At 46.0% G+C, this 24,043-nt stretch overlaps 1 protein-coding gene across 1 annotated transcript in view; it reads left to right on the top strand.

Moving 5' to 3' along the window:
- Positions 1-24,043, top strand: part of ALK (ALK receptor tyrosine kinase) — a 673,225-nt gene that overhangs the window by 522,633 nt on the left and 126,549 nt on the right. Inside the window, exon 6 of the mRNA XM_026016017.2 lies at positions 23,344-23,475. Within this exon, the coding sequence (XP_025871802.2) occupies positions 23,344-23,475 (132 nt within the window). The remainder of the gene's footprint in view (positions 1-23,343; positions 23,476-24,043) is intronic.

The following is a 24,043-nucleotide window of genomic DNA, read 5'->3' on the forward strand; positions in this document are numbered from 1 at the left end:
CAGAAGTTAGGAGGATAGTTTTCCAGAGTTTTAGGGAGGAGAGTGGAAGGAATCGGAAGTTAGTATCTAATGGGCACAGCATTTCAGCATTGCAAGATGGCAAGAGTTCCGTGGATGGATAGTGGTGAGCATTGCACGACCATGGGGATGTACTTAATGCCACTCAACTGTGCACATAAACAGTTAAGTTGGCAAATTTTTTTATGTGTTTTTTAGCCACAATTTCAAATATTTTTTAAACATAAAAAAGGAAAGAGCCTCCTGCCAGCTAGCTGGGAGTCACACTGCCTGGTCAGCATACCCCTCACCAGCACAGAAGCCTGCTTGGAAGACCAGGTTCTAGCAGAGGGTGGGCACCTGGGCTCCAGAGGAGTGGTCAGAGTCCTTCCTCTTAGTTTCAAGTCAGAGACCATATCCTTAGAATGTTCTAAAAGTTGTCCAGACTGGCAAACAGGAGACCACGAGTCTAGTCCCTCTCTACCCTTACTATGTGTCTGACCTTAAACCAACTTCCTCATCTATAAGATGGAGGTGACAGTAACATGTCACAGGGTTGTTGTCAGGATCAAATGAAATCATTTATGTTGTTGAACATCAAAAGTGGCGGGTGTGTGCACATGAAGGTCTTTATTGTTCTGAGCCACTGACCCTCAAGGGAGCCAAGTAGGTCAGGGGAGCTGATGTAGACCAAGTCTGACCAGGTCAAAAAACTGTGAGTGAAATTATCCCACTGATTGTAATGCAGCCCCAGGAAGTGTGCTGCAAAGTGAATAACCAGCTCTTGGGGACTGTCTGGCCAGGTCAGCCGCCTCTGATTCATTCCTCCCCTCCCTGTTCAGAGATCCTGACAGATGGACACAGGAATTGCCTCCTAGTTCAGTGAGTGAAATGGACGTGGTGAATAGTTTGCAGTTTACCCCTGAGCCAGTAAATCCAAACTCCTCTGCACTGTATTGTGCCTGGAACACATTAAATCTGGCGTAAGATGAGACATAAAATACATCGGAGTTTAGTTGATGTGTTAATTTAGCTGTCAGTGGAAATCAGATGTCGAGATTCACTGCAGTGCAAAGTAGCAATTTGTGCCCTGTCAGAAGTGCAGGTCTAAACCATGATTTAGAGGCCTTGCAGGAGCACCATGGGTGTCTCCGGGATGAGGTAGCCCTGAGAAGTGTCAACACTTTGGCAGTCCAGCCTCGGGTAGGGTCCATCATCCTATCTCTACCAATGCCCTCACTGTACCAGCAGGAGGTTCTCAGGCGTGGGTCAGGAGGTGTGGACGAGGTGTGTAGTCTTAAAAATAAAGCAAAGACTCCATTTAAATGGTACTTTCCTATGGATCATTTTTCCCCTCTAAAAACGGAAGGAATCACTGCCCTGCCTGCCTTCTGGAGTGATAGTGAGAAACTAATGAGGTAATGGACATGAAAGTGCTTTGAAGAGTTTCATGAATAGAAACTCGGGTGAATTGGTATCCTTAGACTGCAAGCATCAGACTAGGAAGAGAGAGAAGATTGACAAGCTCGCGCTTCTTTTAGAGTACTTCCTTTATTCTAATTATCATATTATGTTATTATTATGTATGTCCATTACCGATCACATAAATTCAGAAAGGCATGAAAAAGAAAACGCATTCATCATCCTTCAGCTCAGAGGGAACTTTGGTTAACAATTTGATATATTCCTTCCACTTTCCCTTCCTGTGTATATAACGGGTTTTGCCTATAGGTGGTAGGCAAGGCAGAGTGATGAACCAGTTCAGCACATTCAAATTCTACCCAGATTTTGGTGCTTTTATGTTTTAGTTAATTTAAAATGAAAATTTTCTCATGTTAGTAAAAGTTCTTCAATAACATCTTTGGATGATACAGGTATGCCAACTTCTATGAGCATTCCCCCGGCATTAGTCCTCTTTCTTTCTTTCTTTCTTTCTTTCTTTCTTTCTTTCTTTCTTTCCCTCTTCTTTTTACTTTTATGGTGTTATAATCTACCATTAATACCTTTGGGTCTCACTATCTATGTAACACTCTCTTTCCCCAAGGACATTTCCTACAAGTGGAAATTTGGGGTCTAAGAGTCTGAACAAAAATTATAAATTACTTGAAACAATTGCCAAACATTTCTAGGAAAATCCTGTCAGCCCATATTCTCATCAGGAGTCTGTGACAGTCCCTAACTCACTACATCATCCTTGCTAGTACTGAATATTATTTTCATTTATCTATTTTTTTAAAATTCAATTAATTAACATATAGTATATTATTAGTTTCAGAGGTAGAGGTCAGTGATTTATCTCTCTTATGTAACACCCAGTTCTCATGTGCTGTCCTTAATGCCCGTCATCCTGTTACCCCATCCCACTCCCTTCCAGGACCCTCAGTTTGTTTCCTATGGCTAAGAGTCAGGAGCCCCAAACTTTAAAATCTAACCCTTAGGTCAGTTAAGTGCTTCATCACACTCCACGAAATGACTATGTACATGCTATTGTATTGACTATACACATGCAGGTGAGGATGTTGTCATTTGTCACACTCATGTGGACTCAACAACAATTTCTCTCGAAGCTCAATGTAAGGTATAACATTCATTTTCCTATGAACATTTTGAATCTTTTTTTCAAGATTGTATTTTTTTATTCATGACACAGAGAGAGAGAGAGAGGCAGAGACAGATGCAGAGGGAGAAGCAGGATCCCTGCAGGGAGCTCGATGCGGGACACCATCCCAGGACCCTGGGATGATACCCTGAACCGAAGGCAGACACTCAACCACTGAGCTGTTCAGGCATCCCAACATTTTTAATCTTATCGTTGGTCCTGGTCCCCTTTTGGCTTTGGCTGCTAGGAAGCACAGAAGTGTACTTTAGCTAAATTTTGGTTATCAAGTAGAAATCTGATGGCACCTTTGCACTAAAATAGATCATCCTGATTCATTTATTCATATGCTTTTATTATATGTCATTACATGTCACCTCAAATCCTTTTTTGAGTAATGCATAAATAGTTTAAGTTTTCATCTCTTACCTGTAAAGGTTTAACTTTGTTTATTCTCACTGAAGAGAGTAAATTTGCCATCAGTAAAGTGGATGTAATGAGAAGTTCTGACAAGTGGTCCTCCTTTCCTTTCTGACACTTCAACTCAGAGAGATGCATGCTGAGGCCTCCAGCACCAAAGTCTGAGTAGAGCGAGAATATGCTGAACTAGTTCACCACCCTGCCATGCCTGCCCTTTCCCCTTCTCTCCCTCTTCCGCTCTTCCATCAGCAGGAGGCCTCAGACGTTTGACATGAACACTGCAGCAAGTAGGCTGCTGCTCAAAGATGTTCAGTGGCCAAGCATCTTCCTGAGGGGCTTTTTTGCTGAGCTGACTTTTGGCATAAGACATCCCAGACCAGCAGATCTGGCCCTGTTAATGACTTGGATGAGTTCCAATCATCAACATTGGTGATGTTGGTCCTTGGCCTAGAGTCTGCAATTGGCAAGAAGGCTGCTCTGCCAGCACGTCGGCAGTGTTCCAGGGGGTGTCCAGAAATGGCTCTGCTGCTGCTTCACATTCCAGGATCAGGCTGCAGAACTGCCCAGACCTCTTCAACTGAGCCAGCATTCTCCCTCCGCTCTGGCACCTGCCCTCTCCCCTTTGCTGTGCCAAGCACTTCAACAGAAAACCACAAGGGGAAGCCAGCACAGAGCACCCCGCTCTGAAGCCAGGGCCTACAGTCGTCCACCAAGAGGCAGGTGTGTGCCGAGCAGAGGAGGCCACTCTCATCTGCCCAGAGACTTCGGCTGACAAGGTGGCCCGATGGCTGCCAAACTGAGCTCAGAACAGAGCTTTCTGCACAGTCTCTCCATTGGTGAGATGGAGTCCCAGGTGGAAGGACTGGATAGGGAAATGTTACCAGTCAGCCTCTCTTTGACTGCTTCCCTGTTTAGGAAACACTGCTTAATCCTTACAATTACCCTGCAAAAGAAAAAAAGCATTGTCTCCATTTTACAGGAGAGGAAGCTCTACGGCACAGCCATGCTAGGGATGGCTCATTTCACAAACCATTGGCATACGGTGCAAGTGGTGTGGAGGAAGAGGCAGACCCTGGAGCAGAGGAGGGGAGGGAAAAAGGCATCTCTCCATCTTCAGGCCAGTTCCAATTTCTTGAAGAACCTATAAGACATAACCCTTTGTGTGACTGCAGGATAGAAAGGGCCTGCTGAGCCATCTGTTCTCAGAGCCTCAAGGACTGGAGGGCAACAGGGTGGAGCTTATGGTGGGGGAGCCAAGTGACCAGAGCTGGCTGGATCGGCCCACCTCACCCTTCTGCAGCCAGTGTGCCTTCCCAGAATGCACCTTACCTCAAGACCATCTGGGACATGCTCCCCAAGCCCGGGTCAGAGTCCTTCCAGCATTCCCCAAGCTCCCAGTGTAGCCCTGCCTCCTGGGCCTTCTTGACACCACAGCAACTGCCCTGGAAGCCATGGAGGCCCTGCAAGAAGACAGAGTAGGAGTGGTCCATGTCATTGCCTGTTGGTGCAGTCCCAGCTGGCAGCCACCTGTTTCTCTCATCTCTGCCTCTGCAGATAAAGTTCCACCATTGCCCAGATGCCTAAACCTCAACACCATCTGGTACTTCCTCCACCATCCTACAGTCGTGATTCTACCTTGGAAATAGTTATCAGCCCCCTCCTCTTGACCCACAGCCCTGTTCTGACCCAGGCCTCCGGGACTCCGCAATGGCCCTCTGACCAGTAGAACCTCCAACCTCCTCCCCTCTCCACCCCACACCTTTCTCCAAACTCCTCTAGGACATGGTCCTAGTCCTGTCTCCTGCTCCGGTCCTATCCCTTTTAAAAGTGTTTTAGATATTCTTTTGTCACCTATGGGCTTGCAGTCCACAATCCTCCCTCTTGATTTATTCCTGAGACTTCAAAAATGACCTCTTCCCCCCCAGTGGGTCTACCATATTGGTGAAGAGCATGGGCTTCAGGGTTGGAAAGACCTGTTCAAATCCTGGTTCTGCCAATACTCTGTGAGGAATGGCTTTACAAACCCTTGGGCCCCAGTTTCCTTCTCAGCAAAATGGAGAAAACAGCTACTTCATGGAATTGCTGAATGGTCTAAATAAGATAAAGCCTAAAGCCTGAATTCTTTGGTATGCCATTCAAGGCTTTCAAAAATTGCTTCCTGCTTGTTTTTCCAGATTGCTCCCATGGTAAGCTCATGTTGGGGGTTACCCAGACATCCTGCTGTTTTCTGAGCATACCATTCTCTTCCTGGTGACTCTTTGTCCTTTCTCCATGTTGATGAACTCCTTTCCATTCTTTGAGCACAACTCAAGCATCAGCTTTTCTTGAGCCTTCCTTTGCCCCCATAAACATCTGTCCTCTGTGTGCCTATCATTCATACATTTCAGTCATCTACTTCTGATTAACAAATTTTCCTGAGTATAGCTGCTTAAAACAACAACTGTTACATGTTGTGGGACAATAATTCAGGTGGAGCTCAGCAAGGTGACTCTTTTGTACCATGTGGCATTGATGGAGGTCCTGCAGGAGTATTCAGCTGGCAGATCAACTGGCGTGCAGAGTCCAGGATGGCTTTGCTTACATATCTGCTGCATTTGCAAAGATGGCTGGGAGGCAGATCTCAGCTGGGACTGTCCCTCAAGTGCCCATTTTTGACCTCTCCAACATGGTAGCCTTGGGAGAGTCAAACTTCTTTCATGGAAGTTCCAGGCTCCAAGGCCAAATGTCCAGGAGGAAGGTGGGAAGTGCCTAGCTTCCTGTGATTTCACCTGGTGGTTTTTATCTTTTGCTATTAGTCCAAGAAGCCACAAACCTGTGTAGATTCAAGGGGAGGAGACAGAGATTTCCCACCCCTCAATAATACCCCCAAGAGGATTATTAAAGAAATGCAGATACATGTAAAACTATCACAACACACATCTATTATAGCACTTTACTATTTTATTATTATTATTATTATTATTATTATTATTATTATTATTTGCTCACATACCTGCCCCAACATACAAGATGACCTTAAGAGTAGAGACTGTGTCTTCTCCATCATTTACCATTTATTGAGTACCTACTATGTACTGTGCACTAAGGCTTAGCTGCAGTTTTCCTAAGCCTGGAAACAGCTTCAGATACATGCTGAAGCTCAGGAATGGAGTACTTGGTGTAAGACCACACGGTGGAGTCAGAATTCAATTTTGGCCCATCTGTCTCCAAAAACAGCCTATTTCCTTAGCTTCTGTGCATGTTCAGCAAACTACAAAGACCAGTGGGGATTCAGGAGAGCCACACAATTTAAAAAAACTTTCCATCGGGTCCATTTAAAACAGGCTATCGGGTATTCCCAGGAGTTCCATGGAAGAACTATTTTTCTCTGGGGACCCTTCCTGAATAGAGAGGACGTGTGTGTCTGTGCCCCCGTAACTTGGCAGGTCTGCCCAAGACCTGTGGGCATGAACAACCCTGTAGGTGTCCTCACAGACGTGTCCCATCAAGTCCTGTCTCTTTCTCACCTATTTTCTCGAAATGAAATTGTAAACTCTATTCAGCAGCATCTCACTCTCGAGCATACAGTACCTGCAGAAACCCCCTGGGTGTTCGGGAAATACTCATAAAAGTGGAAATGGAGCCCTGTGTGCCTGGGGACCTGCTGGGCCTGAAGCAGCCCTCTGTGACATGCCCCACATTTAATAGCGAGAGCGGGAACTGAAAGGATTCTAGCTGAGTGGGGAGTGTCCCTGTAAGCTTCCCAAGTTGTCATTCACATTTATCACTATTACCAGACTGTCCTCCTGCACCCTGACCCACCCTGCTGATCCCTCCTACATATGGAACTCTTCTCCCCTCTTCCCTGTTGTTAACTGAGACCTCAACCCTCAGGAAAAGTGGAATTGAGGCCCCTTAGAGCTCATCGGGCTAAGCCATCATTTCACAGCTAACCAGACTTCAAAAATGACAGCTAACCAGACTGAGGCTAAGAGAGGCCACGTGCCTGGTCCAGTGTCACGCGGCTGGCACCTGACAGTGTCCACACAGATCTGAGGCCTCCTCACCACCAGGCTAGCACACTCTGGCCGCAACCACTGCCTCACACACCAGCTTATCCCACTAGAAGCCAAACAGAAGGGCTATTTAAAGGAATAAGAAAGAGAAGAACCTGATCTCCTTGCAAGGCCCTAGCAACAGGCTTTTCCCATTAGGCCACACTGGTGTCCTCTTGCCCTGCCATCTTAACGAGGGCTTAGTTTTAATAAAACATAAAATTCACCATCCTAACCATTTGTAAGTGTATAGTTGAGTAGTGTTAAAAATATTTACAATGGAGCACCTGAGTGGCTCAGTTGGTTGAGCAGCCAACTCTTGATTTTGACTCAGGTCATGACCTCAGGATTGTGGGATTGAGCCCCCACTCAAGCTCTACGTTAAATAGGAAGTCCACTCGAGTTTCTTTCTCCCTCTCCTGCCCCTCCCCCTACCCATGCACAAGCTCTCCCTCTTTCTCTTTCAGATAAATAAATACATCTTTTAAAAGAATATTCACATTGTGCAACCAATTTCCAGAACTTTTTGACCTTTCAAAATTGAAACTATGTACTCATGAAACAATTCCCCACTTTTGCCTCTCCCCGGTCTCTGGAGACCCACATTCCACACTCTGTCTACAAATTTGACTACACTAGTTAGCTCATGTAAGTGGAATCACACAGTATTTGTTTTTTTGTGACTGGTTTATTTCACTTAATGTAATGTCCTCAGGGTTCACCCATGTTATAGCAGGTGTCAGGATCTCCTCCCTTCTGAAGGCTAAATAATATTGTATTGTGTGATCAGAAGGGGCACCTGCACCACAACCTTTATAGCATCAACATCCACAATAGCCAAACTGTGGAAAGAGCTGAGATGTCCATCAACAGATGAATGGATAAAGAAGATGTGGTCTAAAAGAAGAAGAAGCAGCAGCTGTGGTCTATATATACACTGGAATATTACTCAGCCATCCGAAAAGATGAATATTTACCACTTATATTGACATGGATGGAACTGGAGAGTATTATGCTAAGTGAAATAAGTCAATCGGAGAAAAACAATTATCATATGGTTTCACTCATGTGGAATATAAGAAACAGCACAGAGGATCATAGGATAAGGGAGGGAAAACTGAACTGGAAGTCATCAGAGAGGGAGAAAAACCATGAGAAACTCTTAACTCTAGGAAACCAAGAAGGTTGCTGGAGGGGAGTTGGGTGGGGGGATGGGGTAACTGGGAGATGGGCATTAAGGAGACCGTGATGTGATGAGCACTGGGTGTTATATGCAGCTGATAGATCATTGAACACTACATCTGAAACTGAGTGTGTACTTTATGTTAGCTAATTGAATTTAAATTAAAAAAGTATTATGTGTATACACCACAATTTTCTTCTTAATTTTATTTAAATTCAATTAATTAACATATAATATGTTATTAATTTCAGAGGTAGAGTTCAGTATACCATACTCTTTTTCCATTCATTTACTGATGAACATTTGTGTTAGTTCCACCTTCAGGTCATTGTGACTAATGCTGCTATGAACATGGGTGTGTGAGCCTCTTTTTGAAACCCTACTTTCAACTTTTTAGATATGTACACCTAGAGGTGAATTGCTGAATCATATAGTGATTTTATTTTTAATTCTTTGAGGAGCCACAATACTGTTTTCCACAGCAGCTGCTCCACTTCCCATTCCTGCCAACAATGTACAGGAATTTTGATTTCTTCTCCATGTCTCACCACCACTTGATATTTTCCTTTTATTTTTTATAGTTTTCATTCTAATTCACTCACTCCTTGTGTATTTCAGTTGTGTCTATTTAAGGAATCAGGTGAAAGATCCTACACACAAACAGGGCTGATACACAATAGGTACTCACTGCATATTATTTCATCTTATGATTATCTCCCATCCTTCCTCCCTGCCTGTCACCAAGCTTTCCTCCTTCATTAGGTTTCTCTCAATTTTGTGGTTCTGAGGTCAGACTCTAAGATAAGAGTGTTACAAAAAAACCCAAACCCCAAAAATGCAAAGATCCTTGACTCCTATCCAGAGCAATGACCTTGACCTTTTCATAGGAGACTCTATCTCCTGTCTAGATTTCTTTAGTTATCAAACTGAGTAACATGGAAACCCTTCACATTTCCCCCCAAGGAAACCAAGCTTCCTCTTGACTCTGGCTGGAAGCGACCCATCCACTGAACACTGAGAACTTGGGGCCTGGTCCCTGCCTCCCTCCTGGTTTGGAGCCCAGAATGGGAAGTACTTTCTGACAGTCTCACTCCTCACTGTGAATCGACCATCATTTATCCACCCCCCTCCCCGGGTGTGGTGCTCCCAAGCAGCCTGTACCTGTTCCAGCTTTATTACCTCCCCTGTCAGTGCTCCACTGTGCTTATGCATGTGCAGCCATGGTCCTGAAAGGGTTAGCAACACTTGCCCCCACAATGAGCCTCTACATGATTTGCTTTTTGTATGGACAAATCCCAACTCTGTAAGCATGTAGTCATGGAAGGCAGGGTTCCATGGAGGTCCTCTTTAGTGAAAGGCCTCTCTCTGAAATATTGATTGTAAACTGCAAATAAAACATAAATCCTGCTTTTGAATCCATTGTCCAAAGTTACTTATTAAAAACATATATTTACCTGTTCTTTGAACCAACATTTATTAAGCACCCACTCATGCCAGGCAGTGTTCTAGGAACTGGAGATTCCGTCCCCATAACAGGAGTGGGAAAGAGACGAGCAATAAAAAAACTAATAAGGAAAGCCCAGCTGTGAATAGAAGGAGAAACAACACGGCAGAGAAGGGATATAGGAACTGTCTAGGGTGGGGGCAGGGGAGAGATCTAAAATAAGGTCACCAGGGAATGCCTTACTGAGAAGTTAACATTTCAGTAAAGACAGGGAGGTGAGGGAGTGAGCCTCTTGTGGTTTTGGTGAGATCCTGTATAAATGTCAGGTGGTTTAATAATAAAAATAAAATCTTAATTTACTAGCACTCAGAGGTTTACAAAGCACTCTTCCTTAGGTATTTGACCCCCATCACCTCCAACAGAGATTTTTGCCTGGCTCAGGGGACAAGCTGTGAATTTTGATATTCAGGTCCCATCTTCTTCCCCCATGCCTGGATCCTGGCTTAGTACTTACCTGAGTATATAATTTCCCTAAAAACATATTAGCAGCCCTTTGAGGGACTAGAATCCAGTCCAGAATCCCAGCTAGCCTTTCTCTCTACCCTGCCATGGTTCTCTGAGACTGCCAGGTTGCTTGCCCAGCCTTGGTCTCCAGCCTGCTGCATACATTCTTTTTTTTTTTTTTTTAAAAAAAAAAGATTTTATTTATTTATTCATGAGAGACAGAGAGAGAAAGAGGCAGAGACACAGGCAGAGGGAGAAGCAGGCTCCATGCAGGGAGCCCGACGTGGGACTCGATCCTGGGACTCCAGGATCGCGCCCTGGGCCTAAGGCAGGTGCCAAACTGCTGAGCCACCCAGGGATCCCCTGCTGCATACATTCTTTCTCCGGTGTCTCGCTTGCTTGTAATCCATGGTCCTCCCTTTTGTTTATCCCGGGGGTTTCTAACATGGCCTTTCCACCTGGCGAGTCTAGCATGCCAATTAAGAGCATGGGCTTTGGTGTTAGGTGGACATAAAATCCTGCCTCTATGACTTTGGGAATGATTTTACAAATCCACGGGTCCCAGTATATAAAGCCTTTAAGACAACACCTAGGAGGTGACAGGCACTCAATAAAGAGTGAGGGTGGTAGTTATTATTACAATGATTGATATCTGGGTCAGCACCCAATGGTTCTCTTGTCTCTTTGTCAAGCAGCCATCCCTTCCACTACACCTTCCATGGATCGAATGGAGGCAAGATGACCTCCCATCTGTCTTCAAGGGGTGGAATCCACCCAGCTCCCTTCAGTAGAGTTGTCACCTCAGAAGGCCATTCCCCCCATTAAGGCTGCTGCCCCACCCCTCCATCTGCATGATCCCTACTCATGTCTGCTCTCTGTTCCAAGCAGCCTTCTCTACCATGATACTTGCACTGTCCCCCCTATGGTCTCAGTTGTAGCTGTAATTTGTTTGTGATTAGGACTAATTCTCCAAGGCACGACTGGAATTGTTCATTGTTTACTGAACAAACAAGAAGAGAGAACGACATATTATATGGGGAGCTGTGGTGCAGAATGGTTAAATATCACCGCTTTTCAGGGAGATTAATGGTAAATGTGCACAGAGGTCATTTATAATATTAAAAATAAAATTATTGCCGGGTCTTTTTCAGCAAAGCAATGAAGATAAATGTCGCATAGAGAAACCTTGGGGAAAGGGCCATGCAACAAAATCAAGGTTCTGTTGAGGCTACAGAGGGATGAGAAAATTTTTAATTTCTTAGGAGAGCTCAGCCATGAAAACAAAGCACAGTCGGCTTTTCTACCACTGGCCTACAGGAATCTTTATGCTTCTTCCTGAGCTTATATGGAGACTGACTTTGTCTGAGGAATGGGGATCTTGAAGCAAACCCTCAGTGGCTCTGTCAAATCAGCTGGCAGCCATGGTTTCATCCTACTGCCATCCTTGGTGTCCCCTCTGTCTCCCCCTTGCATACCTCCAGGCCATCAGCCTGCGCCGTCAGGGAAACGTCCAACATGAAACTCCCATCACTGACTCCTCTCCAGCTCCACCATCATCATTCTCATGCAGGCTGCCTTCCTCACTTGCTTGGTCAGTTTCAATGGCCTGCAAACTGGTTTTCCCACTTCTGTTGCCTCTCCAAGCTGTTCTCTCTAATTTGCTCAGAATGATCTTTTAAGAAAACTAATCAAATTGTTTTCAAATAACTTGAGACTTGTCTGAACTCCCTAAGTAAAGTCCATATCCCTCCATACCAAGGTCCTGTCTGATTGGGCCTCTGACTTCCTCCCCCATGGCCCTCCTGACCCTTGGTGACCCTTCAAGCCACACTGGCCTTTGCTCTGTTTCTAGATCATAAGCAACCTCTCTCAACCCTGGCATTGCTGTTCTTACTCCTGCAGAGCCTTTATACATGGATGACCCTCTCCTATCCTTCAGTGTCAGCTCAAATATCACCTCCTCAGAGGGAACTCATGCAGTCCACCTGACAAACTAGGTCACCCACGTAATCCCCTATTCACTACTCCTAACCCCAGTGCTAGGTTTTTAGTAGAAGCTCTGAACACAGTTGCTCAATAAACCAAAGACTGAAGGGAGGGGCCAGGGGATGTCTACAGTGCAGCCTAAAGGAATTAGCAATTTCCAGAAAGCAAGGAAATTCCACCCACCCCATTCTTCTGCTTAAACTTGGTGATCTAGTCTGCATTCCTTCAACATAGTGCTTGCTATGTGTCAGGCACTTGCCAGGAGCTAAAACAAGGAAGACAGACCCCCTGCCTCAAAGAATTTAGAATTTAGTAAGAGAAACTAACAATGTAGACACAATCGCCCAATAGGGGAGGTGAGTGCACAGTTAAAGATGTGAAGCGATCACCAGCATACCCCAGGGGAAGATATGTGTCTCTCTTCAATGAGGAACAACAAGCAATTGGGGAAACTGACATGAGTTAGGAGGAATTGCTCAGATGGAGATGATTCTAGATAGTAGAATAGGGTTGCACAAAGGTTATACCCCTTACTGCATGTTCAAGAAACTGCAAGTTGTGGCATTTAGCTAAAAATGTAAAGGAAGTGAAGCTGGGAACGTGGGCTATGCCAGGTGTGCAGAGCCTCACTTTGGTTCGAATGCCATGGAAACCAGCAAAGACTGAAGATTAGGACCTAAAGGGAGCTGGGCTCAGAAAGTTAACTCCAGTGATGGAGTGCGACCAGAGACAAATAATCTTGAAAATTCATCATTGCAAGTATTTTTCATAGCTAATTTGTGTTGCAGTTACTAATGGGTTTGTTTCTATCATCGCTTTGTTGAAAGAATCTGGCCCTGTAGATGTTCACCCTTCCTTGGGAAGGGGAATTCCAAAAGGTGCTGTCTGACCCTAGGATTGGGCCTGTTCTACTGCTTCACTGACTCCTTCCCACCCACCCTTCATGGCCAATTCTCCCCAATTCCCTGAGATGCTCTCTGAAATTAGTTCATAAGAAAGCCACATATTGTTTTATGGATGCAATTTCACTTGGTCCCTATGAAACCCCTGTGAATTAGATAGCATCCACACCCTACAGAAGGGAAAGGCCCTATAAACTGTCAGAGTTTGTACCACTAGCTTTGGGCCCGCTAAAGTGATAACAAAGACAAGAATCTGGGTATGAAGGGAACTCTGAGAACCCTGGACCAAGGAGGAAGTCATCATGGTGAGAGAGTGGGTGGTGCCAGGAGACTGAAGATTCCTCCAAGGGGAGAAAGGACTGAAAAATCTATTCATTTCTCCAACACAAGAGGTTCTCAGACTTTGGTGTACCAGTTGTCAACTAGGGAGCTTGTGGAAAATGCTGGTTCCAGAGTCTCACCCCTAGAAATTCTGACTCTGCAGGTCTACTATGAGGCCCAGGAAGTAGCGTAGTTACTGAGTTCATTTGACTTTGATGCAGAGGCTCTGTGGACATACCATCAATGCAGTAGCCTAAGCCCATGGTAAACACAAATGTGGCTGTAGAGGGTCTACAAACAAGGAAACTGAGGCCCAGAGAAGTGATTTGCCCATGAAGTCTGAGGCCTAGTGGTACAAGCAGCTCTCCTGATTCCTAGCAGGTTGCTTTCTCACCCAGCCCACTGGGGCCCTCCATACGCAGGCCCTCTCCCCTCCAGTTTGCATTTTGAGTATGAACCCAAGATGTCAGTTCTTTAATGAAGTTGTCCAACTACAACTTACGAAGCCCAAAGCCCTCAGCAGGACTGGTCTCTGCCAGGCATAATTTACACAGTTCACAGGCCTTTCAACACCCCCATTAACGCCAGCGTGGTGGCAGCACTATTAGTCTGTGCATGCTGTTTGACTACACCCTCACCGTGCCACCATCCACTTTCATATCTCTGGGCTTCTTTCCACTTGAGCACTTGATTCTCCTTGTCCTGGAAAATTTGAGGTTTCCACTGGCTGTGAGGAGCTTGGTGCCTCCTCTGGGCTCCAGCCGCAGCCCCACTTCTGACTTCCCCACTCTCTAGAAGCCAGCCTCTTCCCACAAGTCATCTCCCCTTCTCTTTCATTTAAAAGCAAGAGCCCCTTGTCGCTGACACAGCACTCAATTTTTTCCCCCTTTAACGAGAGGCATCAGTTAGGCAAGAGCAAGCAGGTGGGAGACGGCCTGAAAGCTGATACAAATGTGCCTTTTTTAATGCCACATAAATCACCTTAATTAAAAATTAATTAAGTGCCCTAAAATTTGACATTCATTTAAAAAAGAAATTTGAGTGAAGAGGGTTGTGTCCATTTCATAGCATCAAATCTCCAAGACTCCACCAAAGGAGGGGAGCATGTGTGGGTTTCTGTTTTGAAAGCACAAATAGGGAAAAGAAGTCAGTCCTGGGGAGCAAGCCCACTAAGTCCTGCATGGTGCAGAAGAGTGCCTCATATAACCTGACCTGGAGTACACACGTCTCTGATGCAGATCCGAACTCATTTCTACTGCACCCACAGAGGAGATAAATGGTCAAACAAATGTGGCGTGCTGTTTATTTCAGGAGAGATGTAGCGGGGTGCAGATGACAGATGACTGAGACAGGAAAAGCCAGCATGAGGCAACCAAGGGAAGCTTGCTGGGCAAGTGAGCGGCTCAGTAAAGATGCATAGCAGGGCAGCAGGCTTCAGGGGGAGAGTCATTAAGTGGTCAACATTAATAAAGATGACACTAACTATATCAAATCAACTTAGGAACATAGAGCCACCAACAGCCATTGCCAGAACCCCAGAATCGGGACATCAAGGAAGGAAGGGGTCTTGGAGGTTGGATTTGAAGTTACTGACTCTCACTTTACCAGGGCGCCCTGGAGAACCATGCAGATACAAGACCCACCTAAGACACACAGATCTTCCAGCCCTCCAAGGAAATGGGTCTCAACCCTATGTCCATGAGAATCACCCGGGAAGCTCCTAAAACCCCAGTCCCATGGACCCTTCCTCCAGGGAGACTGATTTCACTGATCCAGGTGGGGCCGGAACATCAACAGTATTTCTAACTTCCCAAGTGACTCCCGTGGGCAGTCAGGGAGCTGCCCCACAAGGTGATGTAATCTGCATCCTGGGAGAGGGATTCCATCTGGGATCATGTCACTCAGTTCTGAGCCCGTCCCCTGTGATTTGCTAGCAGTGAGACCTCAGGCAAGGCACCTTCCAGTAAACGGTTGCATTTTGTTGTGCCTTACTGTTTAGAAAGCATTTCTCTCTACGTTATTCAATCTCCCGAATCTTCGGTCTTTTGACTAATCAGATGGGGATAATAATATTTTTCTGCCAGTTGTTTATGAGGTTCAAGCAAAGAAGGATTAGAAAGGCACATGGTAAGGTGTTAAAATGCTCTGCAAGGGTAAGGGATGATGACAATTTACTACCCCCGGAACCTTAGATGCTATTCTGGGAAGAACTGCCTGTTCAAAGGTAATAAATTCCTGGAAGGGAAGACGCTTATTAACAAAAGATCCTCAAGCACCGGCTCTCCCCACAGTGGCTTGATCTCAACTCTCCATAACCTTTCTGTGATTAGGGCATTTGGCATTTGGCATTTCAGTGGTTACCAGGAAACACTGGCATCGTGGCTGGAGGGATCCGGAAGGGCCCTCATCCCTGCTCGGCCGCGGGCTATGACCATCCTGGGCCTCAGGTCACCCTACTGCAAGAGCCGAAACAACGGCTTCACAGCCACGGAGGGGATGCTGTTAGGAAATTCAGGCCCTTGATTAAAACCATTCACCAAGGGTACTTTCCTCCTTGGAATTTATGGGCCCCATAAAGAGAAGAGCTTGGGAAGACAGAGCGGTTGTTTTCTGTTGCGCCTCATTAGTTTTGAGTTTGGGCTGGCAGTAGAGATCAGAGTACCCAGCGTCCATCTAATTGAATCTCTCACGGGCATAAAATCCCCTGTGGTACAGAGGAGGAGGCTATGCCAGGGAGCCTGGAAGTCTCCAGCCAGGGGAGGGAGATGGGGAGGCGTTGGTAGAAGAAGGGCTAAAGGAGACAGCTTCTCTGGCTGCAGCGGTACAGCAGAGAGCTCCTGGGGATAAACTCTGGGGCATCCAGAGAGTGAAAGCAGCACACCGTTCCAGCCACTGGACCTCTCCTTTGTTGAGGTTTATGGTCGCAGGGAAGGATACTGACTTCCTGCCCTTCTGTACCCACTGTCACCGCTCCTGAGGACCCTCATCACCCAGGGGGACCCCATAGACAGCCACAGTACAAAGGACAGAGAATAAGATGTCAGAGTCCTGGGCAAGCCATGTAAGCACTTCAAACCTCTGTATTCTCCACTATAAAATGAACACAAGGATACCTCCCACAGATAAGACATAGTTTCAATTCAACTCCCAAATATTGGGGCAGGGAGATCTTTGCCAAGGACACCTTTGGAGACTCATGCAGATAAGACTTGATGCTTCCCTTCAAGTCATTTAGTTTGCTGAGGAAGACAGGCATATAAACAGCTCATTACAACATCAAGCAGAATGTCTACCACATTCCAGCAAGAAGTGATGTGCCATAGAAGCCCAAGTAAAAGGACGTTTCATGGAAGAGGGCGAATGGGACAATCCATGAAGATGTCGCAGTCAAGCTGGGGAGATCTAGATCCCCGTTGCTGAAAGATGGTGAGTTGGTGGAGGATGTTCCCAAAAGCCAGAGCAGCCTTAGCAATGGCAGGACAACTCTACGACTACCAAGGACAACCCATGTACTGCCTACCAGCCCCACACAGAAAACTCTGGTAGCACAAAAGACAAAGACACAATCACCAAGGAAGACATGAATAGTTCTGGATTACATAGAAGTCTAGAACTCCTGCGTATCAAGATGCATTATAAACTGAATGAAAATACACATAGAATACTGGGGGAAATTGTCAAACATATAACCAATCGTTTCACCTCCTTGTTAATAATCTCATACACTTCAATAGGAAAACATGAAGAACCCAACAGATAAATCGGCAAAAGGAAGTGAGAAAGTCCCTAAAAGAGTAAAATAAAGCTAGTAACACATGGGAACATATCCAGCCTCACTCACTATCAAAGAAATACAAATAAAACAGCAGGAAGATACTTTGAGTTAAAAATAAAAACCATGATAATATTCAGGGTTGGCCAAGATGTAGTAAGAGGGGCGTGCATGTATGAACACAGCTGGTGAGAGTGTAAATTGGATTAACTTCTAGAAAGCAATTTGGCAATATGTATCAAGGGCCTTTAAAATGTTTATACTCTTTGATTCAGTAATTCCACTTCTGGGAATCTATCCTATGAAAATAATCTGAAATGCGGGCAAAGGTTTATACTCAAAGATATTTTTCGAAGTGTTATTATAAACAGCCTAACAATCCAGTCATTGAATAATGTTTAAATAAATGATGGTACACATCATGAAAGATTGTGGCCATTAAAAAGTGTCCTTATGGGAAATTTTTTTTCTCATGGGGAATTTTTAAACCTTGGGAAAATCTTGTGATATAACTCTAATTATTTTAAGGCCTATATACATATGATACAACTATACACATTTTGAAACCATAGACCAGGGGTGCCTGCGTGGCTTAGTGGTTGAGTGTCTGCCTTTGGCTCAGGGTATGATCCCAGGATCTTGAGATCGAGTCCCACATCAGGTTCTCCTCAAGGAGCCTGCTTCTCCCTCCGCCTATGTCTCTGCCTCTCTCTCTCTCTCTCTCTCTCTCTCTCTCTCTCTCTGTCTCTCATGAATAAATAAATAAAATCTTTCAAAGAGAAAGAAAGGAAGGAAGGAAGGAAGGAAGGAAGGAAGGAAGAAAGAAAGAAAGAAAGAAAGAAAGAAAGAAAGAAAGAAAGCAATCATAGGCCAAAAACACTAGCTAGAAACCTACCAAGATGTTAAAAATAATAGCCTCACCCCATACTGACACAAAAACAGACACATAGATCAATGGAACAGAATAGAGAATCCAGAAGTGGACCCTCAACTTTATGGTCAACTAATATTCGACAAAGCAGGAAAGACTATCCACTGGAAAAAAGACAGTCTTTTCAATAAATGGTGCTGGGAAAATTGGACAGCAAAGTGCAGAAGAATGAAACTAGACCACTCTTGCACCATACACAAAGATAAACTCAAAATGGATGAAAGATCTAAATGTGAGAGAAGATTCCATCAAAGTCCTAGAGGAGAACACAGGCAACACCCTTTTTGAACTCAGCCACAGTAACTTCTTGCAAGATACATCCACGAAGGCAAAAGAAACAAAAGCAAAAATGAACTATTGGGACTTCATCAAGACAAGGAGCTTTTGCACAGCAAAGGATACAGTCAACAAAACTAAAAGACAACCTCCAGAATGGGAGAAGATATTTGCAAATGACGTATCAGATAAAGGGCTAGTTTCCAAGATCTATAAAGAACTTACTAAACTCACCAGCAAAGGAACAAACAATCCAATCATGGAATGGGCAAAAGACATGAACAGAAATCTCACAGAGGAAGACATGGACATGACCAACACTCACATGAGAAAATGCTCCTCATCACTGGCCATCAGGGAAATACAAATCAAAACCACAATGAGATACCACCTCACACCAGTGAGAATGGGAAAAATTAACAAGGCAGGAAACCACAAATGTTGGAGAGGATGTGGAGAAAGGGGAACCCTCTTGCACTGTTGGTGGGAATGTGAACTGGTGCAGCCACTCTGGAAAACTGTGTGGAGGTTCCTCAAAGAGTTAAAAATAGACCTGCCCTACGACCCAGCAATTGCACTGTTGGGGATTTACCCCAAAGATACAGATGCAGTGAAACGCCGGGACACCTGCACCCCGATGTTTCTAGCAGCAATGCCCACAATAGCCAAACTGTGGAAGGAGCCTCGGTGTCCATCGAACGATGAATGGATAAAGAAGATGTGGTTTATGTATACAATGGAATATTCCTCAGCCATTAGAAACGACAAATACCCACCATTTGCTTCAACGTGGATGGAACTGGAGGGTATTATGCTGAGTGAAGTCAGTCAGTCAGAGAAGGACAAACATTATATGGTCTCATTCATTTGGGGAACATAAATAATAGTGAAAGGGAATAGAAGGGAAGGGAGAAGAAATGTGTGGGAAATATCAGAAAGGGAAACAGAACATGAGAGACTCCTAACTCTGGAAAACGAACTAGGGGTGGTGGAAGGGGAGGTGGGTGGAGGGTGGGGATGACTGGGTGAGGGGCACTGAGGTGGGCACTTGACGGGATGAGCACTGGGTGTTATTCCATATGTTGACAAATTGAACACCAATAAAAAATAAATTTATTAAAAAAAATAGCCTCACCCCAGTGTCCATAGCAGCAATGTCCACAATAGCCAAACTGTGGAAGGAATCACGATGTCCTTTGACAGATGAATGGATAAAGAAGCTGTGGTCTATACATACACTGGAATATTATTCAGCCGTCAGAAAGGATGAATACCCACCATTTGCACTGATGTGGATGGAACTGGAGGGTATTATGCTGAGTGAAATAAGTCAATCAGAGAAAGACAATTATCATATGGTTTTACTCATATGTGGAATATACAAAATAGTGAAAGGGACCATAAGGGAAGGGAGGAAACTGAGTGGGGGAAAATTAGAGAGGAAGACAAATCATGAGAAACTCCTAACTCTGGAAAACAAACAAAGGGTTGCAGAGGGGGAGGCGGGGGGGGGATGGGGTAACTGGGTGACAGGCATTACAAAGGGCACACAATGAGATGAGCACTGGGTGTTATACTACATGCTGACAAATTGAATTTAATTTTTTTTTTTTAAATGATGACCTCTGGGCAGTGGAATTCTGGGCATTGTTTTTGTTTTGTTTTGTTTTTACCCTGGTTTCAAACTTTAGACAATAGGCATGTGTTCTTCAAATGATGGAATGTAAAAGAAATTAGGAGACATATTCAGGGAATGACAAGTAATTGGTGCGTGGGACACACATGTGTTCACAAAAACAGGCAGTGAAAAACAAGGCCTAATCATGACACGTGAACATAACACGACTTTCATTTGTTTCATAGGTTGAGGCTGACTTCACAGATGTTTTTATTTTGCTTGTTTTCTTTGGTAGTGCTGGGAATGACAGTAATAAGGTCCTAACTAGGTAATGGTCACATATAGGACATAAAAAGAAAATGTTTTGGAAACTAGAAATCACCAAGCAAAGATGAAGGAGAATTTTTCTTATTATTATAAATGTCTTTGTCCTGAAGGCGGGGCAGAAAGGACAGGCAGTGTCACTAGCAGGAGGGCCCCCCAACTGCGGTGGACACACCTGTCTGCCCGCAGGAGCAGCACCCAGATAGAGGCCACTTGCCTGCCATTGCCCCCCACCTGCACTTAATGGGGACTCCCCACTATTAAGTGGCAATGACAGAGCCGCCCTGTCCTGGTGGTTTAAGGTTTAGTGCACAAGCAGGGAAAGTGCCTGGCGCTGTGCTTGGCAAGTGGCAGGTGTGCCATATATGATGCCAGGTGTCCTCTCTGTGCTCCTGCTTCCTGGGACAAAGTCTGCAGCCACCCTCAGCAAATCCATCTCAGTCAGGGCTTCAGGGAGGACCCCCCTCCTCCAGCTCTGCCAGGCACTAGATGACTGCACTCTCTGGGGAGCAGCACCGGTTCCTTAGAAGCATCGTGTCCCCACCTTCCAAGACACCATGACTGACAAGTGGGAAATTCACACGCACAATTAAAGCTATAAAATGAATTTAGCATTTTACCTTTGAAAATGAGCATTGTATCTCCTGTCATTCCTTGTGTATTTTGATGCTGAAAGTTGAGTATTTGGAACTGAGAGAGGTGGAGGGACTCTCCATTGTGTGGTCCCCGGCACTTGGAATTGGTAAGGGATTTGGAGGAAACACCGTAGGCTGTCTTGAGGCACAGGGATGGATAGGGTCGCATTTCACGGGGCTAACAGAATTGGCGGCAGGGCCAGCTCCTTCCAGAGGCTCCATGGGACAGTCAGTTGTCTCACCTTTTCCTGCTTCTAGAGGCCGCCTGCATTCCCCAGCTCATGACCCCTTCCTCACATTTCTCCAGACTTGCTTCCATGATCACATCTCCTGCCTCCTTCCTTGACCTTCTTGCCATCTTCTTCTAAGAACCCTTGAGATCACACCTGGGTAATCCAGATACTTTTCCCATCTAGAGACCCTTCACTAAGTCATATCACCAAGTCCCTCTGTCACATAAAGTACAATAATCATAGGTTTAGGGGATTAGGGTATGGCTATCTGGGGGGCCGTTATTCTGGGGGTGACTGCAGGCAGGTAAGCTTGTGTGCAGGCTGTTCAGGAATGTTCCTAGTGGCCAGGCACTGGCTAGACCCTCAGACAACCTGGTGACGAAGATGGGACCATGCATACATGTCCTAGAACTAGGTTGTATGGAATCGACACCAAGTGAGGCTCGAGCATAGGTCTGGTGAGGTGAGATATAAAAGGAAATTGGGGTGCAGAGCACAGAGAACCTGGAAGAGCAGGTTAAAAAGTTTGGATGTGATCCCCTGAAGGAAGCAGGACATGTGTTTCCCATGCTCAGCAGTTACACAGAATCCCCAGCCAGGCCGGGCCCATCCGACACTGTTGATGCCCGTGGGCCAGCCCCTAACAAATGGAGCCTTACCTGGACTGGCCTGTGAAAGAGGGCCCAAGGCCACTTCCAGTGCTCCCCTCCCATGAACTAGAGAGGGCAGCTTTGCAGTCTGACAGGCTGGGTCTGCACCCCACTTACTAGCCTTAAGGAAGTCACTCAGCTGCCCTGCCTCAGTTTCCTCACTTAGGAAACTATTTTGGGGAAAACAGTGGGAAACTATTTCCCCACTGTTAAGATTTACCAAGCCTCTTCACCGACCCAGATGTGCTGAGTTACACAGAGGATTCTAGAAGTAAACAGCCTGGACTTGATGTTAGTTTCAGTGAGGACTGAAGTGAACCAGAAAATCGTGGAATTTCAGTTAGTAAAGATGATCTAAGCTGCAGGGTCCCACATCACAATCACCTGGGAGTTTTTACCAAATTAAAACCTAAGAAAGGTGAGTCTAATCTCATAGCCAGGGTTGGAGAACCCACCCCTTATGTGAAGCTAAGAAAGTCTGTGGGACTCGACCAAGTGGGGTCCTGGTTCACACTTTCCCCAACCCAGCTGAGCATGGAGGGGGTGAGATGGTGGTGGGGAGACTGCTGAGACACCTGCCATCACAGGGAGAAAGCAAGAAAAGAGGACAGAGTACAAGGCCAACAGCCTTGAGGGATTGACCCAGGTGGGCCCTGCCTGCTTGTCTCCACAGGAGCCAGAGTTTCCACCCATCCCACACAAACCAGCAGCTGGGTGGCAGGAGGCACACTCAGAAACACACCCCAGGCCCTGCTGGGTGGTCCCCAGGCAAATGTCCCCGTTTAGAAGGGCAGGCTGGTGCAGGCTAACGTAAGCCTGGTTCTCTGGGGTCACAGGTGAATTCATCATCATAACCCATTGTTCTCGATACTGGAATAGCCGCTAATATGTTCATTATAAATTGCTCCTTCTCCCTTCTGCCACTGGATAATCGGATTTATATGAGATTTATGGTTTATATACAAATTTCAGAAGGGACCTCAGAAATATTTTCAGAATCCCTCCTTTCATAGATGGGGAGACAGGGAGCCAGACAAAGCCTAGGATCAGCATCACATAGCTGGTCTAACAATAGTGCTGCAGGTTTCTAGCATCTCTCCCATGGCGAGTCTGGAGTCAGGCACACGTGGGAGATACACTGGGCCTCAAATCTGACCTTGTGGGTAGAGCTGTCTGCGGGCAGATGAGATGAGACTCCACCCACAGGCTCTCCACCGGGCACATTGAAGCCAGGGCTTGAGGAACCCACATCGTTGAAGGAATGTGGACCAAACCTAGGGCCACTCTGCTATTTGCCATCACTAGAAAGTGAGGAACCTCCAGTGGCCTAGGGGGTGGGGTGTTAAGGCTTCGACTTCCTCTCAGCCTCTTGGTGTTGGCCCCAGGTGTAACCAGACTGAGATGTGTGCATTTCAGTCAGATCTTGGAATGCGACAGGGCAGAGTGATGCTGTCCCTGAGCCTTCCCATAGAGCCACCCAAACTGACCAATGGCATGTGTGTCTGTGTGCTCTCCAGGAACATCCCCAGGCTCCAAGATGGCCTTGCAGAGCTCCTTCACCTGCTGGAACGGGACGGTGCTCCAGCTAGGCCAGGCCTGTGACTTCCACCAGGACTGCGCCCAGGGAGAAGACGAGGGCCAGCTGTGCAGTGAGTAGATGCAGCCCCCCTGCCCCACCCACCCCAACCCAGCCTGTGCCTCCATCCCCCTGCCCCCATTGCTCCAGGCATGCGAGCTTGGACACCCTTCCTTACCATGTACCCTCTCAGTGGTGACTTCCAAAAGCTACACAGTTTTCAAGAGACAGGGTTAAGTTAAGAACCAAACAAGATCTTGTAAGCTATGCTCTCAGCATCCTCGTGGTACAGAGATGTACAGGGTAAAGCCTAATTTAGGAACATGACGTTAGAAGCCCTGTATGCCCACACTCCCCTCGCTCTCCGGGCCTTATGTCCCGCCACCCACCTGGCCCTCCCATCCTCCCAGGCTTCCATGTACCCCAGCGCCAGCTGTATCAGACCACGTCTCCATGGCTTTGCTTATGGTACCCGTGGACCAGAATGCCCTTTCCTTCTCTGGTCACATCTGCTCCTTCAAGACTCACCTCCAGGGCTCCTGGGTGGCTCAGTCAGTTAAGCACCTGCCTTTGGCTCAGATCATGATCTCAGGGTCCTGTGATCAAGCCCCGTGTTGGGGTCCCTGCTCTGTGGGGAATCT

The sequence above is a fragment of the Vulpes vulpes genome, chromosome 8, assembly GCF_048418805.1.
Source record: "Vulpes vulpes isolate BD-2025 chromosome 8, VulVul3, whole genome shotgun sequence".
NCBI lineage: Eukaryota > Metazoa > Chordata > Mammalia > Carnivora > Canidae > Vulpes > Vulpes vulpes.